The 24,076-nt window shown below is 46.2% G+C and overlaps 1 protein-coding gene across 1 annotated transcript in view; it reads left to right on the top strand.

Moving 5' to 3' along the window:
- The first annotated feature begins 19,859 nt into the window (after positions 1 to 19,859).
- Positions 19,860 to 24,076, top strand: part of LOC143387357 (VPS10 domain-containing receptor SorCS1-like) — a 41,042-nt gene continuing 36,825 nt past the window's right edge. The window contains exons 1-2 of the mRNA XM_076841839.2: positions 19,860 to 19,907; positions 20,270 to 20,456. Of these exons, the coding sequence (XP_076697954.2) occupies positions 19,860 to 19,907; positions 20,270 to 20,456 (235 nt within the window). The remainder of the gene's footprint in view (positions 19,908 to 20,269; positions 20,457 to 24,076) is intronic.

The following is a 24,076-nucleotide window of genomic DNA, read 5'->3' as shown; positions in this document are numbered from 1 at the left end:
ATCACATTTATCTCCTGGAGCATAAAGAGTTTTAATCGCCGTATTAACCAGGATGACATTTTTCACAGACTTAAAAAGAAATAGAACAGATATTATCTCCCCATAAGCAATCCATTTCATGGAGGCTGAGCACTTGAAATGCTTTGAAGAAGGGATAACACAAGCCATTTCCATTTCCTGTCACAGGGAACATTAAGGAGGTTTTTGGTAAGGATGTGGCTTCCACTGGGTGAGTGTTAAGCTTTACACTTAGAATCACAGTGCCCAAAGGGATGCAAGAGGAAGTCATAGGAGAAAACATGGTGGGCAGAGGTGACTTTCAACACTCGATTCTTTCAAGAGAAATGTGCAACCTGGTAAGTTATGTATCCTCTCCACTGGCTGGTTTTGTTTTGTTGTTGTTGTTGTTGTTGTTGTTGTTGTTGTTGTTTTTTGTTGTTGTTGTTTTTTGAGCCAAGAAAATGTGATTTTTGAACAACCTGAGAATGGAAAGTAGGGACTGGGAAGTATCTCAACAGCCTGCCACTAGAAGAAACAAGGATGGATTCCAGTGATAGGGAGACGGTAAGCAGATGTCCTACAGCAAAGCCAAGATGGGGCAGTGGGTGACCCTCCTCCATCCTCATTCCAACTTGACATTGACAGTGGAAAGAAACTTGCCATGCTCTCATCTGAGCTACTGGGGAGGCTGAGGCAGGAGGTTCCCAAATGCCAGGCCCTTCTGGCAACCCGATAAGACCGTGTCTTGAAATAAAAAGAGCTGTAGCTCAGAGAGCACCCCTGGGTTCAATCCCCAGTACAACTAATCATCTCAATTATCTCACCTGCCATACTTTAGTCCCATGGGCCGTATGGGGCTGAGCTTGCAAATTAATCATCGCAACCTAAAGGAAAGACCGAAGAAATCAGCGTCGGGAGGAGGGCCCATTGGGACAAAAGTAATTTAAATCCACTGAATTTAGCTATTTCACTTCAGGCAATATTTAATCTTCCATAGGTCTGGTTTATGGAGAACGTTGTTTATTTTCATCTCATTTCACGTATCTTCTTTAAAACAAATAGTTAAGTATAGGAAAAGTACAAAAGTTTTCCTCAAATAGTTGAATTTCCTGCCACAGTCAGATGCATATTTTATAGCTTTTTTTGATGTTTAGAATTTTTCATGTAGGTGTTTTTATTTTCTGCCAAGAGTCACTGAATGATAGAGCAAGTACTGGGGCCTCTCTTGGTGTTATCAGGATTCATTGTCAAAGGCTGTGATTTCATGAGCACAGAGAGAAGGAAAGCAAGCATCTTTTTAGCAAATTTTGTCTGATGACAGATAACTCAGTTTTGGAGAAAATTAGAATCACAGTTATCAGGAAGTAGGTACAGTTTCAGTATTAGTGGAGTGATTTAGGACCTTAATTTACATTTCTTACATAAGTTGGATCAGATCCTTTGCCTCATTACCATTTGATGAGGCATGAACACTTACTTTAAAAAATGGAACAATAGAAAAATAATAATAATAACAGGAAGTGAGTGTGTAAATGTACTTAAAGACATAAAGTCCATCATCACTGGACTCTCCTGAGAAGCCCCATCAGGCAGAGTGGGAAAACTTGGTATATTCATAACACCTATTACCTGCTCATCTGAAAACAATTAAAAAGTCAGTCTTCCCCTGATATCCCAGGCTCAGGGTGGTTTTCCAGGTTTTAACCTGACAGTGACACTCTGTGGGACACATTTGGGAGGATGTCTGAAACATGAGGCTCTGGGCTGTACTCTCAGCATCCATGCCCTGCATGAAAAGAACAAGTTGACCAAACAGTTGGTAAAAGAAAGCTCCATTCAATAGTCCTTCTGGAATCGTGCCCCACCTTGAAGAGGCAGGTGATGGGAATGGGTTTATTTTGTTGCTACTGGTTTTCTTCTCCAGCTGTCCCTGTGGTAGGGGTCGAGTTTCTCCATTTTATGCCCCAAGCAGAGACCAGATGTTAGACAGCCAGGGGAGGGTGACCAACGGGTCCATCAAGGCAGCCACCACCTGAACCCTTTCATTTTTCTTTATACATGGTGGCCACAGCTGCTCAGGGACCTTCCTGCAATTGAGACAGAGGTTATAAAGCTAAGAAAGTTCTAGTGAGACCTCTCATCATAAGAAAGGAGGAAACCCTCTGCTCTCAGTTTTATTGTGGGCCAGCTCAGATTCCCTTTTCATAGATTTTTATTACAAATAATTTTGGTAAAATATCTGTGTGGTAAAATATCATAAAGTCTGCCAACTGTTTCAGAGGGACACTGTTTTTTACGGCATCGTCAGCGCAAGACAATGCAAGTAGGTGATCCTGGTTCTTCCCAAGTTGGAGGTCGAGATGTGGCTCCCACCAGCCATCAACTTGAGTCCCAGTTGCCCGTGTCTCTCACATACAATGATGTCCTGGCTGGTGAAGATGATGAATTGGTGAAGTTTAACATCTCCGAGCAGGAGGTGGAATTCACATTCCATACAGGAGCAAGTTAGCTGTAAACTTCCAAATGTAACTGAAGGAGCTGGAAGTGAGGTTCGGGATCAAAAGCACAGGGTCCAGGGAGACCTCAGCAAAATGTCCACACCCCTGCAAGAGGCAGACATTCACCCTCAGATTGTTTCTTCAGGTAGGACCAAGCCTACCATGAGCTCCTGTCAAGCATGGGGAGGGGTGGAGGGAAAGGGAGATGAAGAAAAGGGCCAGGGGCTGGGAGAGAAGGAAAGAGCATGGAGGAGAAGGAGGAGATGCCTCACCAGGAGAGGACCCAAATGGCCAAGTGGCTGAACCAGGGTACAGCCATGTCCTGGTGAAACACATCTGCCTTCTCACCCAGGCTAGCCCATTTACACCAGCCACCAAAACTCAAAAAAAAAAAAAAATGACAATCACATCAAACTGGCAAAGAAATCATTTCTGAGTCCTGTGGAGGACAATTCCAACTCTTAGTCCTGTGACCAAATAGGTTAAAAATTAAAAGCCATCTGGCAAAATCCTAATGCATTCACTAACCCTGGCCTACTGGACAGGAAGAAGCACTTGAGGTGAAAAGCCCCAGCACCGAGAGGGGCCAGTCCCACCCAGCGCCTGATCTTGGGGTCCTCCCTGAGTGCAGAGACCTGGAAATACACACACACTTCTCACCTCGTTTCTGAAACCTCTCCTCTCACTTTAGCATTGGCAAAACCATCTTGAACTCAGCCTGCCTCTTCTTCTCTGGGGTGGAGGGTTTTATTTTGTCTCCAGAAAGGCACATTGAAGTTCTACTCTGAGAGCACCTGGGATCAGGAAGGGCTCCCAGGAATACCGTGGGCCAGGGCATCTGGTCACAAAGTTGTTTGTTGAACAAATTGGACAAACCAACCAGCCATCCACTTTGATTGAATCTAATATGGCCTGGAAAGACCAATAATTCCACCCAATCTCCCCAATTTGTGCCCTTAATGTAAGTCCAAGCATTATGTCTTACTTTTTCACTAGTCACTAAATCATTCTGAGAGGAGTGCCATCACATATTAATTATGTAGCATGACAAAGCCCCCTGTCCTTTGGTTTCCGGGATTGTGTCTGCTGGGAGGCAGTGGCAGTTATTAGACAAGTTCGGCTGCCAGGTTAATATCATCCCTTCTGGTATCAGTTTGCCACCCATTCTCTGTGCCTGGACTGTAAGCACCAAAATTAAACCCTCTCTCTCAAACACGCAGCATGCTGAGTCTTCTGGGCCCCGGGCCATGCTGACCAGGCAGTGACTTTATTCCCTGTGGCTTCAAACTTTTAAATTGCCCACTCAGAGTAAGTGTTCAGCGCCCAGGAGCTGTGCCAGCCCAGGCCCCAGGCTGGGAGCCTGGTGACCACTCTTCAGTGTGGGATCCAGCACTGGCCAGGGGCAGCTGGCCAGAGGGAGGCAGAAGCACCTCCAGGCTCAGCCAGAGGCCCAGGAAACCTTAGCCCTGAGTGCTCCAGAAAATATTCCTGAAACCTTCCTGAAGAAGCCATTTCCAAACCCTGTCCATGTCCATCCCGGTTATTAACAGTCTGTGACACACCAATAAACGTTTTCTGTGTGGCTAAAACTCCTTCATAACAAACCCGCCACCGTTCACACTGGAAAGGTTCTTCACGCTCACTCAGCGCCCACGTAACCAGGCAGTCTGCTCGAAGGGGCTTCCAGGGGCCACTGGGGAGTGAAAGGAACACCAGAGTCCCTTGCCCTCCAACAGCTCAGTCGCCAGACCACCACCTGCAGGCCCCCTCTATCGTAACTCAGCCCCCAGCTGGAGGCCTCTCAGAAGCAAACCACTGACAGCCGAGATGACGGGCAAACAACCCCATGCCCACTGCCTTCATTTCAAAAGGGCACAAGGACTCTTGTGTCACCACTGCCAGGGACACTGAATGAAGGTGTGTGGTGGTCTGCAGCACACAGCACTCGACAGGACGCCCTGCCAGCCCTTCCCATGTGGTGGGGCTGACAGTGTGAGGCAGCAGACAGACAGCAGATGCTCACCCCAGCTCACTCCTGCCTGCCCCTCATGGCAGCTTCCTCCCAAGCTGGTGCTTAGGTCTCCAGGTCACAGCCACCTCTCACCCAGCCCCCAGACCTGGGCTTCCAAGGCTGCACCTGCTGGTGAGCTGGGCCTTCTTGGGGACAGTCCCTACCTCCACATGTACATATCTGAACTCTGAGGGACCACTGGGGTCAGAGAGGAGGGCTGGGATTCCTCCCTGCTGGGGTAAACTGGGCCCATGAGTCCACTTAAGTCAGGAAAGGAGGGGCACCCCATCACCCTGTCTAGACCATGGTTCTCAGATCTTAGCCTGAATCCAAATCATCCAGGGAAACAGTTAAAACACAGACCCCTGGCCCCAGCTGTGGGGTCTGATTCAGCCTGTCTTGAATAGAGTCGGAACCCAGGTTCTTCAGTTCCCTGGGATGCTCTGCTGCCTGTTCTTACAATGTGCCAAGGCTGGCCAGCCACCTTTCTCCTTACAGAGCAGGGCTTGGCTTGCCCTCTGCACACCGTCTGCTCTTTAGAGCCTTGTACTCTGGCATGTCTGGGTGGCCCCGAGTGCTGCCCAGCACCCTGGGTGATGCTGGTCCAAGAACCACAGTCTGAGAACCACTGCCCTATTCTGTTCCTTCCTCTAATGATAGAATGGTGCCTTTGATAAAAATGGGTCCCAGGGACTCACCATTGCTGATGGTTCACTTGCCACCACAAGCAACCGTCTCAGGCTTCTGCAGCTTCCTGCACCCGACCTTGTCCTGATTCCACACCTCCAAGCCACTGTGTTCACAGGGCTGGAAAGACATCCAGGGTGTCACTGTGCCACCTCAGCAGACCGTCTCCCACCTGGCCACCTCTGAGTGTGGCAGGACCTTCACCTTCACCTTCATCCAGGCAGCCAGTGGAGGGTACTACCTGCCCCTGTGGAGTGTCAGGGGACGGGGCAGGACAAAGGAGCCCACAACAAGAGGAGAACCCACAGACCTGTTCTGGGTGGTATCGGGATAAGGTGAGCATACAGGTGTTCAGCAGGTCTCAGCCCAGAAGCTGTGGACACTCAGGCAAGGTCACATGCAACTTCAGCTGCAAGACTCTGACATGGCTGATGAGAGTCCTTCCCTGCAGGCCTCCTCTGGGGCAGGAGAGGAAGGGGCCTTGGGAGACAAGTTGAGAGGGCATGAGACTGAACAGAGCTGGCTAATCCAGCTTGGGACTGGGTCACGGGATGGGGGTACAAGAGGGAAATACAGAAAGATGGGTTAGAGCCAAAATTACAAAAGGCCTGGATTGGCAACAAGAGGCTGTGGTTTTGCCTATAAGCAATGGGACTATGAAGTTCATTCCGTTTTCTGAGCTTGTGACAAATGACACTGATATGTTCAAGTAATTAGTTAATTAATCTAAGGCATGCTTATTAAGTGCTTGGTTGGTGCTAGGTGGGGGCCTGGCAACAATTAAACAGGCCCCCTGAAAGAACTCTCCTTCTAGTGACAGGGAAGGGAAAAGACGGCTTTGACTGTGGAGGACAGGAAGGAGTGAAGCGCCACCGTGGGTGGCCAGCAGGGGGCGAAGAGCCCAATCAGATGACCAGAGAGAGACTGGCTGAACAGCCTGGAGCACAAAGGGTGTGGGCTGTGGGCTGAGCATCCACAGGACCCCCAGAACCCCCAGGACCCCCAATAATTTTCCTTTTTGAAAAAGAGAAAATTAAAACTGTTATAACAGAGCTGTAACCAGGCAGGATCCCTGTGTGGTCACCACATGGGGACATGTTGGCTAGAGCAGCCTGGTGACCCTCGGTGGAGCCTCTATGTGGGATCCTTTCATGAAATGGTGAGAGCCAGGTCACACTCTACCCATAAAAGTACTAGAGGTATGGGGGTCACCCCAGGTTCCAGAGAAAGGGGGCCAGGACACACAGTCACAGGACCTCAAGGTCCCTTGAGGGACTGGCTACTGAGCACAGGCATATGCAGCAAAGGGTCTCGTCCTGTGCTCTGGAGAACCCCCAGGAGGTAATTAGACAACCCCCACTATGAGGAAGAGGAACCGATCCTATTAATAACAGCATCTGCTATAGTCTGGGGCTGTTCTAAACGTTTCACATGTATTGACTCATTTAATGAGCCTCTCAGAATGGATACACTATAATTATCCTTGTTGTATAGAGGAGGAAACCGAGATCAAAGGACTTCTTACAAGTTCATAGCTGAGACTCAAACCAGGTGAAATACCAGATGCAAGATCACCATCTAATAAATGCCATCACTCAGATTAAAATCCACGTCTGACCTACAAAGCCCTCCGTATCCCATTTACCAGGTCAGCTGATAAGACAGGAAACAGTTTCAGCTTGAGAGTCCTACGTTGGCCAGGCAGGGGCAAGAATACCAGTGGAGGCCCAGATACAGAATGCTTACTGTTACTTGGAACTATCATAAATCAAGCTAACCAGTTGATTCATAAAATATGCTTAGCAACCTTCCTTGACAACTAGTTTCAAAGTCTAGAAGACAGGTGCACATATGGAATCCTTAGACTCTGTAGAGGCCCGTGGGACAAAATGGCAGGGGCAGAGCTGGCCTGACCGAGGGCTCAGCCCATTCTCCTCCCTCAGCCAGGCCTGGTCCTTTGCTGCATGCATATATGCACACCCAGCCTACAGTCCTAGTGTCCCCTGCTCCCCTGGATCACACTGGCCTCTTCTCAGGCCTAGGGGTAGGGACACCTGTGGGGCTGGGGGCCCTGGCCTTGGGGATTTTCTATGGGATGAGGGAGCCAGAGAAGCAGGGCCCTTTTTAGTGAGGGCTGGGCTGGGCCCTTGTCTAAGGCAGCCCAGCATCTCTCCAGTCCCACTGCTCCCTGCTGCCCTAGCCACAGGTGGGGAGAGCTGGACCTTCCCTTTTACCTTCCTCAGAGACCATTCTAGGAGTCACCAGGTGAATGAAAACAGGGCCAGGGACCCCCTAATTTCCTTGCAAAACTAATCCACTGCTTTGCAACTTTATTTTCCTTACTGAGACTTTGAAAGGTCTGCAAGGCCCATTTCCATCTTTGCTTTGGCCACCCAAAAGCTCAGAACCTAACTTCATTGTGAATCACGCTTGTTTTCCCACCTTCTCCGCCTTCTCCTCCTGCATAAGTTTTCCATTTTCTCTTCCTGTTTTAGCAACCTTATTGTGCACATATCTTTCAATGGGAGCTGCCGCTGATCTTTTTAGAAGCTGACACAGTGTAAATTATAAATAAAAATAAATACTGCTGAAATCTCCCCCATTGAAGCCTTCTTATTTTAGAAGGTTCCTGAAATCCTGACTTGGCATTTGAGATCAATTCAATGCAAAACATCTTGTGCACCAACACATTTCTAAGGTTTTGCTTAGATGCTGGCTTGCAATTGGCCTGGACTCAAAACTGAAAACTCTTCTGGGGTAAGCATCTGACCTCAAACAGGGCTGTTTGCAATGCCTCACATTTGTCTTAAGAAAGCATGGTTTAAATTTGGGGGTTAAAATTTGTGGGTTATTCCTAGCTAGCTGGGCATAGCTGGAGTGGGAGGTTGGGAAAGGTAGAGTCACTTATGATTGAAGATAAAGAGTCTTGAATTTACCAGTTAGCACAGGGATTTCATTGTCTTTCCTTTTTCTCTGTCATCAGAGGGGCCAAAGGAAAGAAGGGCATTCCCTCTGGTGGAGGTGCAGTAGGGGGAAAACAGGATTCTGCTGCCACTTGTCTAACTCTCTAAAGGGAGTTCCAGCACTGACAGAGCAGACATCCTTCAGCTCTCCAGGGTCAGGGAAAAGGAACCTTCTTACTTAACCGGGGGGGGAAAAGACACCCAAGAGATTCAGCCTGTCCAATGAACACCTTTGTCTCATGCCTTTATTTTTTGAAATCTTATCCTATGAGACTAGATACTTTGCCATTTAATGCTATTGATATTTAGCAGTTGTGCTAGAGAATTCTGTTTTGTTCAAAAGAAGCTGTATACACACACCCATGGTATCTGGCTACTTTAAGCTCCTGGGGGCCCCTGTCCCCTTCCCTGACCACTACCCCAAAGGGAGTTTGCTTATTATGGGTGAATCATGAACCTGGTTCTGCTCCTCCCACCCCAACTCCTCCACATCCAATTTAGCCCTGCTTTTGGTCTGCAGGACAATGGGGTCTCTTCTCCATTCTTGTCTTCAGGACACTGTAAGCTCTATTCCTCGGCCATGGGCCCAGCTACTCACTGTGGGTATGTCTCCTGCAGTCACACTACAGGACATCCTTCCCCGAGCTCACCTGGGCTCCTCCAGGCAATCTGGACTTTGCTCCTCTTTGAACCACACAAGCAAAGCACCTGTGGCCTATGGAGGTCCTACTGCCAGACTCGCTTTGAAGGATGAATCACCCTTCAGAAAGTGAATTTACAAAGTGACACGAAAACCATAGCTGCAGAAAGGCTGGGCACGTGGCACTGTTTTCAGTGTGAACACTGCCGTCATTGTGCATATGGACGCATCTTTCCCATGCACACATCTCTGGAAGCCGGGACCCCAGGGAATTTTAACCCTTCTTTGCACTCCTTGGGCTCCCCCAGCCCCAGTGGACATGCCTTACTCTTCGAACTAGAAAAAGTAATAAAGGGTGTTTTTTTAAATAAATATTGAGAATAATAAAAACAACATTTCCTACAGTATATTGGTTGATCTGAAACCTTGAGCAGTCTCCACTCCCCAGTCCTACCCTGGGGAAGTAGAAATGCCCCCAGTCCTCCTTGCTGTAAGTCTCTGCACCAGACTGGCGCTTGCCTGGGGCCACTTGGGTTACTTGAGATCATGGAGACCCTTCAGTGTTCCCTCTGCCTTGAGAGCAGAGCCCTCAGTTCCCACTCTGGACTTTGCTTGCCCACCCAGAGCAGGCCTGCTGTGGGTGGAGTTGAGATTCTACAGAAGCTGTGTGCAGTCCTGCCCCCAGCACCTGTGACCTTCTTCAGAAACCATCTTTGCAGATATGATCAAGTTAAAGTCATATTTCATTAGAGTCGGGTCTACTCCAACATGAATGCTGTCCTTATAAACAGAGAAGAGACAAGGACATGCTGCAGAATGGCACTGTGAGGAAGACACGCTGGAGTGACAGGTGGCCCCCTAGGAGAAAGGAATGGAGCAGATCCTCCCCTGGAGCCTTGGAAAGCAGGGCCCTGTGCACACTTAGAACCATGGGAGAATAAATTTCTGTCGTTTTAAGCCACCTAATCTGTGGCACTTTGGTGAGGCAGCTCCAGGGAAGAATACACGGCCTTGGTCGCCCCACAAGGACCTGCAGTGGGCGGCCCCTGCCGGGTGCCCAGTGGAAACGCCCACTGCTGACTTTCCCAGCCTCACCTCCTAGAGGAAGCCACCCATCTGCCACCCCCATCTGCCGCCCCCCTGGGCTTCTGATGGCGTTGCTTGTTTGTCAAGCTGTCCCTGCCTTCACCTCCAGTTCCAGGAGAAACTGGGTCCACGTCTTGTTGCTCTGTGTGGGTCCCCACGCTCTCAGCATGGGCTCACAGGCAACATGAGACAAGTGTCCGCCCCGCTTTCGGACCGATGGGTCGCTGGGCCACAGTCAGCCTCTCGCGCGCCTCGGCCTGTCCCGGTAAGCTAAGCCCGCCCTTCCACCGCGTCCCCTTCCAGGGTCCCCTGCGTTGGTGTTCTCAAGGACACCGTGTCGACTCCCCCGTGGGAGCAGAAAGCGCGAAGAAGTGTCATTCACGCTTTGACCAGCAGATGGCGGGCGCGACGCGGCCCGCGGCCACTGCTGTCGCGCTGCTGGCGGGTGACAGAACCTCGGAGAGGGTGGGGAGCGCAGCGGCCCGACAAGGGGCGCTGTCCCAACCCGCGCAGGACGCGGCCTCCCCCGCGTGCCACAAGCTGGCCGCTGGCAAGCCGGGGCCCAGCCTCACTTGCCATCTGCAAAAAGGACTACGAGGACACTGCCAGCTACTGGGCCCCGCCGCGCGGGTCGCGTTGCCTTTGGCTCTTTTGTTTTACGTCCAGTTCCCGAGAACCAGGGCCAGTAAAGGCTCCCGGAAACGCCCAAGCGACATCTCGCTGATCTTCCCCCTGAGAAGCCACACGCAACCCTGGCCTGCCCACGTGTCCTAAAGGTGTGGTCAAGGGCTCGTGGTCACTCCGACCCGGTCGCCTTTAGCCATTGGGCACCAGTCCGGAAAGGCCCCCTCAGGCCCCCTGGCTCCCGCTGCGCACCGCCCCAGATGCGGGAGGCCGCATGGTTCCGGTCCAGACAGAGGTGCAAGGGCGGAGAGACACTCGGGGTTCACTCCCAGCCGCCCCACCACCCCATCTCCACGCTCCCGAGAGCCGGCAGAGGAGGGCGACAGCCTGCGCATTCCTGGAACTCCTTGTCGCGCCCGGTGCCCTCTCCTGAAGCTCAGCCCCAGGAGAGCCTTCCCCAGATTGCCGGGGTTGCCCGCGAGATCCAGTGTGGTTTCTGGCAATTTGGACATCAGCGTACTTTCTAAGTGTCTACTTTCCTACTTTTTGAATGACTTTTGTTTCTTGCTCAAGATAGAAAAATGAGAAAATGTATAAAACATATAAGATAAATGAATGAAGAGTCACCTGAAATCCCAGCTTCCTCTGCCAGTAATGGGAGTGACATTTAGGTGTGTCCGTGCATGGGTGTGTGTACAGTGATGTTATTTTTCCAAAGCTGGGGTCACACCCTCCCACCTACCTCTGAGATGTGCCTTTTCTGCTGCTGAAGCGTCATTGAGCAAACACTCAGAGGCCACACGAAGAGTTGGCAGCCCTGGGAGGAAGGGCAGGGCGTGGGGGGCAAACCCCACGGCCCAGGAGGGCTAAGCCTGTGAGCCTCCCGAGCACCTGCCACCCCATGGTCCCTGGGGTTCAGTGCGGCCTTTTAAAGGACTCTTTGAGTAAGAAAATACCATTCCTGCTCTTTCTCTCTTGCCCCTGACAGTTCCATCTGCAGTTGAAACAACTTCCTCCTTCATAGGGGGCTCTTTTGGCATGGATTTAAATCTGAAAAATATGAACCACATCTATGTATTGATACCTAAAGGAGCACCATGCCTATTGTCTACAACCTGGCACGAAGGAGTATCTAATCAGTGATTCTCTATGTGGAAGGGTGGAGGTCAGGTCTCCCCCTCCCGCAGGAGACATGTGAAAGTGCCTAGAAACATTTTTGATTGCCAAGACTGGTGGAGTGCTACTGGCAGTGCACAGGAGCACCACACTCTTCTCCGTAGTCCCTGCAGGTTCATAAAGAAAAGGCAGCTGAAAGAAACCCAGAGAAGGGCGAAGAGAAGCACGGAAGAGAGGCGAGCGGGGAGGGGAGGGTTCCATGACAGCGGGTGGGAAATGGCTTCTGTCCTGGGTGGGGGACAGGCCGGATGAAGGACAGTCCAGGACACCGGGAAACTTGGGCCCCAGAGCCACCTGGAATTCTCTCCAAATCCCACACAAGGCATCTCAAAACCCAGTGTGGCCATGGTCTGGGTCCTCAGGCAGCACCCCAGTTTGCATGTCTACATTCTAATTGTACCCTCCTCTGGGCTCTGTTTGGCCCCCCTCCTGAGTCTTTTAGGTTTCTTTTGAGGTTCTGGTGTTTTGCTTGCTCTGCTAACAAGTCAGAATGTGCATGAGCAGGCCAAGAAAGAAGGCACAGTGCCTCACACTGGCTGCGGCTGAGCTGCCCAAGTCCACCAGGCTGGCTGGGGTTTGAGCTGAGCTAGAATGTCTTTGGGTGCTGCCTCGCTTTCCTTAGAGCCTGTGAGGCAGCTGGGCCCTCTCTCTAGTGACCAGCCCATCTATGATCAAGGGGCTTGGACCCTTCTCTTGGTGCTGTGAGCCTCCTGTGGTCAGGTAGGGTAGGAAGACCTGTTGTCTGGCCCTATTTAGGTCTTGAAGGAGTTCTTGTCCTCAAAATTTCTGTAGTTTGCAGAGACACCAGGGACTTCATCTTACTGCTCACACAGTCTGAGTACAAGGAGTACCTCCTGCCCACCCCACTCCTAGAAGCACAGGGAGGGCCCTCTGGGGCAGCAACTCAGGTGAGCTGCCCAGGAGAAGCTCTGCCCTTTGGAGGATAACTACAAACCTGGTCGTCTCCGGTGGGCCTTGTGAGTGGTGCCTGGGACCTTCTGTGGCCATTGCTCTGTAGCACTTGTAGGACTGAGACACACAATTCACAATCACACATTGCCGCAGAACAGTGTATTGCGAGAGAGGGAATCTGGGCCAGGCTGTTGGGTGGGAACCTTTTCCACTGACTGTGGTGATTCAGCCTCTCTGAAATCAAAGTTCTTGTGTCAAGCTGGGATAAACCTACCTTACAGGGTAACTCTTAGCATTTAGAGGTAAAAGATTCAGTGTGCATGGTTCAGCCCTGGGCCTGATGCAAATTATGATAATGATCTTTACTTCCTATCATTTTCCTTGGGCAGCAGTCATTGGCTTGATAACCTGTCAGAGAAATTCCACCATTTGTCCTTTGATCACAGCTCAATATAGGGGTCATTAGAAGCCACCAATATCTGGTATCTAGATTTTACTGCCCAGTGACCTGTCACTCAATCTTGGAAAGCTGTCCCCATCTGGCACCACATGAGCCCCTGTGCAAAGACTGATTTCAAATGGGCCTTGTGCAGAGAAGTGAAGCCCTTAGCGGAGGTGAAGAGTGCTTTCTGGGGGCTCCTTTTCTACGTTTGTTTATGTTGGTCCTTTTGTTCCCACAGCATACATTTTTCCTATTATTGGTGGCTCCCCTCTTTTTAAGGAAAATCCCCACCATATCAATCTTGACTTCTCAGGCAGCAGTTCACATTCCCAACTCCCCTTGCAGCTGGACTCGGGCTCCACCCACCAGATATAACCACAGAGAAAGTCTGGGAGAGGCCAACGCACAGGAACCAGCCTGCTGGGAAGCCCACCATGCTAGCACTGGTGGAGGCAAATGTACCCCAGTTCTGGTAACAGTAGTGGCTTGGGCTGCAGCACCTGGCACATTTCACTGGGAACCTCTTACATCAGTATTTTCAGAAGAATTTTTTACATGCTTGCATGCCCCTAAAGGGATTTAATTAGTGTCTTACTCTGTTTTGTACTGGTCTAACAGACTGAGATGAGTAATTTATAAAGAACAGAGATTTACTTGTTACAGGTCTGGAAGCCGGGAAGTTCATAGTCAAGGTACTTACATCTGGCAAGGGTCGTCTCATGCATCATCCCATGGTGGTAGGTAGGTTGGCAAGAGAACATGTGTACTGATGAGAGATAAGGGGCCCACATTCATATTTTTATCAGGAAGGCCCCACCTCTCAGCACTCTTACACTGGACATGAAGTTTCCGGCTCTTGACCTTTAGAGGGCGATTTCAAACCAGAGCAGTCAGCCCTCTGATTTCATGTATGAATGAATGCTCACTCTAGCACCCAACTAGACATGATCACAGCAGAGCAGGATGAGTGTCCTGTGAATTAGTAGGAGTGTGAGACTTAGAGTTAAAAAGGACCAGTCTAATGATTCTAGGGAAATTCAAACAGGCCTGAGTCTTTCAGGGTTGAAGATTAAATAAGATAATACACAGAAAGCAATTTCTATTATTTCTTGCACAATAAACTTTCAAGAAACCTTTCTCTGCTTCTTAGTGACCACTAAGGTATGTTCTAGAGTAATCTAGTTTGCACCCCCACTTTGTGTGTGAGTCACATGAGTTCAATCCTATTGAATAAGTGCAGTATAGATAAAACTTCTATCCAGTGCTCCTTCCACTGGCTGATTAAACATCTTATTTGAAGTCCAGGGTAAAAGGAAAGCGAGGAATGGGGAGACAGGAAAACGAGAAATGAAAGATGGAGACCACGCAGAGATACACATGGGATTTTATTTGTCAGAGCCAACAAATAAAGGCACATCTCTCCATAGATGGAGAGAGGCAAAACAGGCTTGGGGATTTGGACTTTTATGGGGTGGTCTCAGGGATTAGAGAGCCAGGTGGGTCCTGATGCTGTGTGTGTGTGTGTGTGTGTGTGTGTGTGTGTGTGTAAGTGTGTGAAGTTTCAGGATTGTTACAAGGGAGTGATGAGGCTTTCTCAGAAACACCCTTGGGTTGGAAAATGAAATTTTTCTTAAAATGGTGGCTGTCACTTAAGATGGCCAGCCAGATGCTAAGCAAGGACCTTACACAGGACACTTTGCTCCATAGTTTTCTCCTTTTCCACTTGTCAAAATCTTGCCAACCTGGGTCTGCCTACCTGGAGTAGTATGCTAGGTAATGCTGAGTGACTTGCCCCCTGCTTAAAGATTGCCATAGGATAAAGGGCTGAGGTCTATGATTTCTGTTTAGGATGCTCAGTGCAGCATAAGGATTTTTTATTTTGGTCTCTTTTTTTTTTCTTTTAATAATTTTTTTTTATTTGTTCTAATTAGTTATCCATGACAGCAGAATGCTCTTCAATTCATTGTACACAATGGAACCCAATTGTTGACTTGTCTGGTGGTACACTAAGTAGAGTCACATCATTCATGCAGTCATACACATACCTAGGGTAATGATGGCTGTCTCATTCGACCATCTTATTTTGGTCCTAATTTGTGGTCACAAGAGTACTTAAATAACAACAGACACCCAAACTAAAGTTGACTATATTTTATCATCAAATATAATATCGGTGTCACATTCTGCTTAGGTCCCATATATTTAATCAATATTTCAATACTTATGGTAATAGTGGAGATAAAATATTGTAATTTGCAATGCTTCTGTCCCCCTTTTAAATCTAATGGGATCACCATTTCCCCACTTTTCTCCCCTGTCTTTCAGAGCTCCTGTTGTCTTCAGGGCCCCTTCCTTTACACCACCCAGGCCAGAGTAATCAGTATGGTTACATTGGTTAACACCCTTCGTTGTTCTCATGCCCACCCACTTAGACTTATGGTATATACACTGTGACATTTTTTGTTTATTTTTAATGAAATGGGATGTACTAACTCAGTCTCTACAATGCAGTTTTTGTCGGATGATCTTTAAGCTCCTTTGGAGACAAAATGTTACCGAAGCCTGTGTTAGGCCTACTGTTATACTCTGACAATGAGCTTGGTTTTATGCAGCGTGTCTCTGACACTTCCTTGTATCTCTGTGTCTTGCTTCTGGACTGAGGTCTTGGTGCGGAGTTACTATGGCATTTATTTTCTTCTCTGAGTCTATGTCACAGAATCTGATAGACTCACACATCTTTCACTGCTTAGGTTAATCTGGGCTTCATTGTGGCTGATCGATATATTTGTTTTTCTATTACAGAAGTTAGTGATGCCCTTGGAGAATCCCCATCTGGATTTCTTGTGGCTTTTCTGCTTTTGCCAGGCACTTATTTGAGCCAGTCTTCTCAGTTCTGTGTCTATATTAGGGCAGGTGACTAAAGGGCTGTGGATGTAAAGAATTTTCTGTGATTGTCCAGGGGTTTGCTGGCCTGGGTTCAGGTGCAGAAACAATGGCTTTCATTCATTAAATTCAAGTAACTCTCAATTATACATAAAGTTTCCCCAACCATGGATTATGGAAACTGAGTCTTTCTCATATTCTCTATCTTCTCTATGGATTGAGCATGATACTGCTTCACTGGGGCCAGGAGAAGGTAAGAGTATGGAATTCATGCCAACCCTTCTTGAGTTAGAAGTGTCTAAGTCAAAATGTTGACCAAGGAGAAAACGGTCAAAGTTGCGAATAGAGTCAAACAAGAGAAGAAAGTGAACCCTCATCTTTCTTATCATCTTGCTCTCACCCTGAAAGGTAGTATTAGGAACTCTCACCTGAAGAAACTCAGTGAAAACTGTGCTAAATGGACAGTCTAAAACCCCTCTATAAAACTCTTAATAGCTGTGTGACTCTAGGAATCTTATTTAACATGTCTCTGCCCCAGTTTCCTACTATATCAAAGAGAAATTGCATCTGTCCTTTCAATCTCCCAGGTATCTTAATGACTAAATGAGATAATATGTTAAAAAATACCATTTTGATAAACACATTCTAAATGCACAACAATCAAACTGCATTAAAAATAATTATCTGAATCCAGACATTAACAGAATACATTCCAGCGTTTAGGAGTTTGCAAATGAGTGTGGTATCAGCCAGTGACTCATTTTCCTAGAGAAGGCAGCTAATCTTGACTGCACATATCCCAGAACTTCTGTGAGTGATTGTGCTGTATTCCACCAACAGGGAGTTTAGTCCTTTTGTTTCCGGCTTTATTAATGCACCTTTAGCACTTCAAATCCTAGAGCATCCTGAAGAAACTTTATCATCACATTAAAATCTAATAAGAATAGCATCATTTTGTGCTGTACAATATTCATCTTTGGATGAATCCAATTACAAGAAGGCCTTCCATTCAACAGTCTGAACCAGAGGGCCTCAACCCTGAGTACAGCCCCATGTAGTGGGGGACCTTCTAGATCTGCAACTAGACTGAGCATCCTCCCCAGAAACTATGAATCATGGTTCTTGGGAGTAGTTGGGCATCAACATTCAAAAAAAATATCTATAAGAGATACTGCTGTTAAATGCTCCATCAACATTCAAAAAAATATCTATAAGAGATACTGCTGTTAAATGCTCGGAATAATTGATTATGACACCAATAAACTATTTGTGAGTTAGTTTTCAGAGAGATGCATGTAACTTCATGAGGCAGCTTTTGTTTTCAGTCTGCCATTATCTACCCCAAATTGCCTGCTCATTAGCTTCCCAGCATACATGACCCCCTTCATTTCATCCTCCACATGGTAGCTGGAGAGATCATATATCACCATGCATCTTACCCCAAACTCCTGCTTGGCACACTTTAATGGCTGTTCATTGCTCTTAGAAGAAAGGTCAAATTCAGAAACTGGACCCTCAAGTCCCCAAAGGCCTGTGTCTCCTCGCCAGCCTCATTTTACAAGATGTTCTTGTCAACTCTTTCTTCTTCAGTCTCCTTTACCTGTTTCCACTGTACCATCTCCCCTTGCCACAGAGCCTTCCACTCTTCTTCCTTCTCTCTTTCTCATCGCCTCCCTCACCTCCCACTCTCTCACTCAGTTTTTTCATTTGGTTAATTTATTTTCTTCCTTCAGGTTTTCTCAGCTCAGTTATCATTTTCTCTGGGAAGACTTCCCTGAAGTTCCCAGTCCATGAGCTTTGCAGCTCTCCTTACTGTATGAACTCACCATGCCCCAGGACACTCCTCCATGTCTTTTTCTTTCTGGTGTGATTATTTAAAATGCATTTATCTCACTAATGATGTGGAAGCTCATGAAATCTCAGGCCATGTTTGTATTGTCGATTTGGTTAATATTTACCTCCCTGCAGAATGTGTGTGTGTGTTTAGGAGATATATATGTATATTAAGGTTAGATATATGTCTATCTAGATATATGTACATACATCTAGATAGGTAAATGGATCTTTTAAGAACCTGATTCTGCTGTGGTCTTAGATAGTGTTTGGGCCTCAACATTTTAAAATATTTAAAACATTTTCCATTATAGATGCTTATCGCTGCATTCATGTAAACATTGAGTAACTCCCTTCTTTCACCAACTGTATGCATAGAGAACTTTATCATAAATCAAGATGTCAGAATATTATCAATCCAGAGGACCACATGAAATCCAGACTGATAGAACTTGGAGGGGTTTATGTAACTGACAAGAGGTCTAAGTCAAGGCCAACTAAAGAAAAACAGTGAATACCTAACAGGAAATTCACACCAATGTAGACTGAAATGATATTGACTGACATTTTAGTCTTGCCAGTTCTGTGGGTGGCTTCTCTCTCCTTCACTCTCTGTTTGTCTCTCTCTCAAGGGAGAATGAAGCAGAGTTAGCTGTAGGTGGAAATCTCCCCTCCGTCCTCTTGCAAGCGATGGCCCCTGTCTGATGCCTTCTTTGTCCCCACAAAGCCTGTCTCTCTCCCTCTCCCACACCACTGCTTGTTGAATGCCCTGGAGAACCCCGTCTACCCCTGATATTTACCCCAGACCCTCACTTCAAAAAGTCGTCTTTCCCCCCCGGCACACACATAGGGTTGGCTTCCCAACTACTCTGTCAAAAACCCAGAAGACCTGGAAATGGAAACTCACCAGAAACAGAAAGATGGATTCATCAGTCCACTCTGGTTGCCCAAGCGAAGGACAAGTTAGCAAGAATAGTTGACATTTATATTTATTAGTGAAGGGAATTCAAGTAATCACACAATGCCTGAGCTTGTGGATGTTTGCTTCATACTTTTGAGTCAAGTTTCTTTTTCCACCCCAGGGGAGGGCTTTGGCCTGGGTGTTTCCTGAGAGCTGTACTAGGTTCTCAATGAGCTTTAGCTGCTGTGTGCCGCTCAACAGTGCTTGGCTAGGCATAGATCAGAGGAGTAGGTCACACAGATTTATAGGATTTGAACTGCTTTTCCTTTGGTATGAAATAATCCTTTAACCATCAGCTTTTAAATTTGGCCTTTTCAAAACATGTGATACCATATAAACCTTACTTAATCAAAAAGGCATTTCTAGTTTAAAGGTATTTTTTTCTTTTTCTTTATATCTGAAAATGGGAAAGACTATCAAAAAGAATGAAACATGGTTTGATAAAGATGGACTGTGTGAAAGAAGTTTTTAGTTCTTGTTGTTTTGCCAATTTGGTCTAAGCAACCTTGCTTCTTGAGAAACTAGAGAGGTCTGAGGTTTTGGATTAGAGACTTTACCTTTTGTCTGCTCATGGGAGATTTAGAGTCATATAATCCCAGTCCATCTTTGCAGAAGTATTGTAGGTCTTTTACAGCTGTGTTGTTTTTATAGTCATTGATTTTTGTGTAACACTTTATGGATTACTAATTATCTACATATTTTTTAAGAATCTTTTGAGTTAAGATGGTGTGGTAGTATTGTGTCCATTTCATAGATTTGGTAACTGAGACCAAAGCAGGCTGAATGATAGACCCCATGTATGAAGTCATCTAGCTTGTTAATAACACACTAGGATTCAAGCTTCAGGGGCTTCAACTTTACTCACAGTGGTATGTTGAAATGGATGAACCAAAATCGAGAGCACCAGGTCAGAATCCTGGTCCACCAGTTACTAGCTGTGTTAATCTGAGTGAATGATGAAACCTTTGTAGACTTCATAGTCTTCATCTGTCAAGGCATTTGAACTGTCCCTGTTCTTTTATCCAGACTCAGATTCTGTGAAGACTTAAATGAGACCATTTTCTTAATACAAAATACTGAATTTTAAGAGAATTCAGTCTCCTATCTGATGTCAGGCTAGGTGTCCTCTACCCTTCCTCCAACATGGTTAGGGAACCAGAAACAAAGAGAATGATTCTGGAGAAGCAGGAGGTACCTGGTGACCACAACAGGTAGGCTGAATTTTTGAAGCCACCTGGGTGCAACTTTTATTGATGTGGATGATAAGACTGTTAACAAAGCCTTCTTGAGTAATTGAATATCAAATTGAACCTGATAATCAAACACTGTTAATCTCCAAAGTCTTGAAATTTCTGGTAGTTGGTGCCCTACATGTTTGGAGAGTATCCATCTTAGCAAATTCCTGTCTGCCAGGGAGTGTCAGGAGGGATTCTATCAAAACAGACAGATGTTCCCAGCTGTTGGAGGAGTCAGGACCAAAACAAAGCCCCAGACCCCTAGAAAATGCAGCCAAGCTCTGACTCCATTTCTGCTGACTCTGGGCTCTTTTGCAGGGTGATGTCCAGCGGACACTCATCCAAGTGGACTTTGGTGATGGCATTGCAGTGTCTTACGTCAATCTCAGCTCCATGGAAGATGGGATCAAACACGTCTATCAGAACATGCGCATTTTCCGAGTGACCATGCAGGTGGACAACAGTCTGGGGTCTGACAGCGTCGTCCTGTACTTACATGTAACTTGTATGTTATTACTGTTGTTGGCTTATGACATAGCTTAAATTTGTGTCTTTTTAAAATGTGATCCCACATTTCTTATCCAGAAGAAACACAGGAGTTACATTTTAGCAGATGGGGGAAAGGAAATGAGTCAGAGGGCAAAGTAGAGATAAAGTAAAAAGAAAATCCATGAGGGGAATCTGATCCATCTTGGAATCTGAATTGCTTGAAATTGTAAATGCAGTCAGATCATTTCCTCCAGATACCCCAGAGATATAGCACCTGCATGTGGGTCTGAATCTGGGCAATTTTCAGAACTTCTCAGTTGAAACATGGCATGAGTTGCCCCCCACCACCAGCTCTTTGGTTACAAATGGTCAGAAACAAAGAAATGCACAGTTCAATCAAACTAGCTCAGGCAAAGGAATTGCTCCCCTAGCCACTTATTTCTGTTTTCCAAGTTATGTCTTGCAAAAAATCATTCTTTTAACATTTTCACTCCTTTTTTTTTTCTTTTTAATGTGATTTCTGGGCTACTGTCTAATGATGGTTTGGTATTCCAGAGAAGGTGATATGGAGGGAAAGGGTGCTATGAGTGTTAAGAAAGCTACCCTAGGAAAGAGTTCCAAGACACACTGTAGCTTTTCCCCATTGAGGAATCAGAAGGCACGGCTGGATGTAATGAGATAACAACTAAATTATGTTGGGTATATTGTGTGTCATAAATATCGTATGCATGAAGTTGTCCCCCACAGTCCTCAGACTCATTTTGGTTCTTAGAAAAATAGTTTACATTAAAGTAATTTTTTTACATTAAGGCTTAGCACAAATTTCAAGTCCTCAGAGAAAGAGTATTAAGGCCTGGCAATACTCTATACCTCTCCCCTGCACCTTTTCTAGGGAACAAAATAAGAATAACGAAAGTGACATCTAGGTCTCTGTCTTTAAATAATAAGAATAATATAAAAACTGTGTGAAAGGACAGGACTATTTAGGGATGCCCAAGAGACAGTGTGGTTGCTGAAGACTCCAAATGTATTACTTCTTCTCCATCTTTGCCTATTGTACACTCATGGTTGGGGTTCTCTGAGGAAGCACACACTCCCTAATTTGGGTCTAAACAGAGTTAGACAGGGTTCCCACTTTGCTAACTGTCTCTCCCACTTTGGCTACACTTTATTAAGCTCTTCCTCTGTATGCCAGGTAGGCTTTGCACTATAAGCTCTTTATTATGTATTACCACACTTCTCAAAACAATCCTATGAAGTAGAAGCATTGAGAAACCCTGCTTTGCAAAGGACCACAGAGCTAAAAAGAAATTGTTTGAGGTAGCTGATGTACTACCTAACAGAGCCAGGCCCCAGACTCAGGCCTGCCAGTCTCAGGAATTTCAGTTCTTGACCACTAAAGTTAGGGTCAGTGTGAAGGGTGGCTTGGGGCTGCAGGAACTATCTCCATCAGCAGGTATTCTCCGCTTCTCAGGGCCTCCCATTGAGTCCTCCCTGGCTCAATCTCCCTGTGCCCCTGGCACTTTTTCTCATTTCTGTACATGATCAGATCCCTTGAGGGATCTACTGCTTCCCCTAAGGATTGTCCCAAATTTTCTAAATCCAGGGAAGGAAAATAATAGATAGTTGACCTCTGTCAAGATTAAGGCCTGCCAAAGCCCAAGGCTTCTAAAAGAAATGAGTTTCTTTGTTTCTCTGCATTTTTTTCATTCCATCAACCTGGTTGATCAGGTAAAATAGCAGGAGATGATTTGTGATTGAATGTTTGTGTTCTGACTTTAATCTCTCAGACTCTTCTTGGGTGAAGTTGTTGGGTAAGCCCACCTCCTCATATTAATGGAACCCCTTTCTGAGCTTGGCCTTGGGGATGAGAATTCACTCTTATATACAGATTGTGTTAAAGCAGGATCACTTTTAAAGCTGTTTGTAGCTCACATTAACCTAATACCCACACCTCAGCAGGGTCCACAGGTTCTGACACATTAGCTCAGCACCTCTTCTAAAGTCTCTGGGGTGCTTTACTATGCCCTTAAACTCATTTTGTCTGTTTTCACATCTGTACCATAATAAATGACTTAGGCCCTTCCTTTCAGGTAGAAAAAAACAAAGATTGGAGAAGCTCTCTGATTTTGGCCCTGTTTTACAATAAAAGGAAGTCACAATAAGAGTAGCACTGAGTCACACTCCCAAACTTCTAATGCCTGGGAGGTGTAGTAAGTGATTTTTAGTGCCTAAGTGCAGATGGGGGACAGAGTTGGCTTTGTGAGAGAAAAGTTTTTAAAAGTACTGGTCAGAGTTTCTGATGTGCTGTTTAAGTCCAAATGCTAGTCATAATACTCTGTCTCACTGAACCTAGATTTTCTTCTCTATCAAATGGAAGCACATCTTATTCTCAAAAGATCTATCAAGCAGTACCCTGTCAATTAACAACATTTGGTTTTCCATTATTTTTAAGTAGCATGTGCATTTGGACTTCGTGGATTCTGAGCTACAGAACTAGCCACAAAGCTTGCTAACCTCCTCTCTGCCTCTGTCCCACTGACTCCCCCATTGGTAAACTCCAGAAAACCCATTTCTTGTATTACATACGCATTCTCTCCACTCTCCAGTGCAGAAAGGTGATTTTATTCCAAATCAGAGGTTTTTCAATATGGGTTTGCAAAGGTCATCAGAAACAAATGGAGCCCATGTTCCTGCTTTAATGCATGCAGGAATGGGCCAGCCGCTCTGCTCTCACAGAGCGCCTGGGTAATTTGTTGAAGGTTGACAGTTGGAAATGCCTTGGGGATAGTATTCACTGTGCTCTGCTGTTTTGCAAACTAATGAGACACATGCTGCGGCCAGCATTGCCTTCAGCTGGATGGGGCAGAGATTTTAGAGAGCATGCAGATTTTTGCTCAGAAAGCTGCCCTATCACAACCATCTTGCAGAAAAAAAAAACATTGAAGACTCTGCAAACTTGCAGGATGGGAGGTGAAAGAAGATGAGGTAGATGTTCAAGTTCTTCCTCAAACTTTTTCCTTAACTGCTCCCTTACATAGGAGCAATTTGAAGATATCTCTCTGGCCCCACCTTAGGGTAAAGTCATCCATATGGCTTGAAAAAAAAACATGTGGCTTTGCAACTATCATGCCATCATTATATTGACTGGCAAATCATAACAGGTTTTTTTTTTTTTTCAGTGTGGTTGAATGAGCCACCTGCTCAAAATTAAATAGTAATTTTCTTTTTCTGGGTTCTCTCCCTAACCTACTAAATTAAGATAATAGGAAATGTAGTATCACAGTGTGCTTTGAACACAGTAGTATGCTTCTTATATATGCTGAAGTTTGAGAAAGTCTGATTTTGGAATATCTACCTTATAGTTCAAATCCTCTTTACTTCTTCTAGTGTTTTTGAAAATCACTTCAGATAAATAAGAATATTACATATTTGCAATATTTAATTAAATATTCAGAAGTCTTCAGGACATAAATGCTAGAGGGAGATTACAGCAGTCAGCGTGCGTGTATACACACATACACACACACACACACACACACACACACACAATGTTCAGTCTCACAGACATCAGCTGTTTCCTGCAGCATGGGAAGGCAATACAAAAAAAGGATAGGGAAACCCAGTTCACACAAG

The sequence above is a fragment of the Callospermophilus lateralis genome, unplaced genomic scaffold (genome assembly GCF_048772815.1).
Source record: "Callospermophilus lateralis isolate mCalLat2 unplaced genomic scaffold, mCalLat2.hap1 Scaffold_116, whole genome shotgun sequence".
NCBI lineage: Eukaryota > Metazoa > Chordata > Mammalia > Rodentia > Sciuridae > Callospermophilus > Callospermophilus lateralis.
Note: the sequence above shows the minus strand (reverse complement) of the source record. Positions and strands in the feature narration are given on the sequence as shown.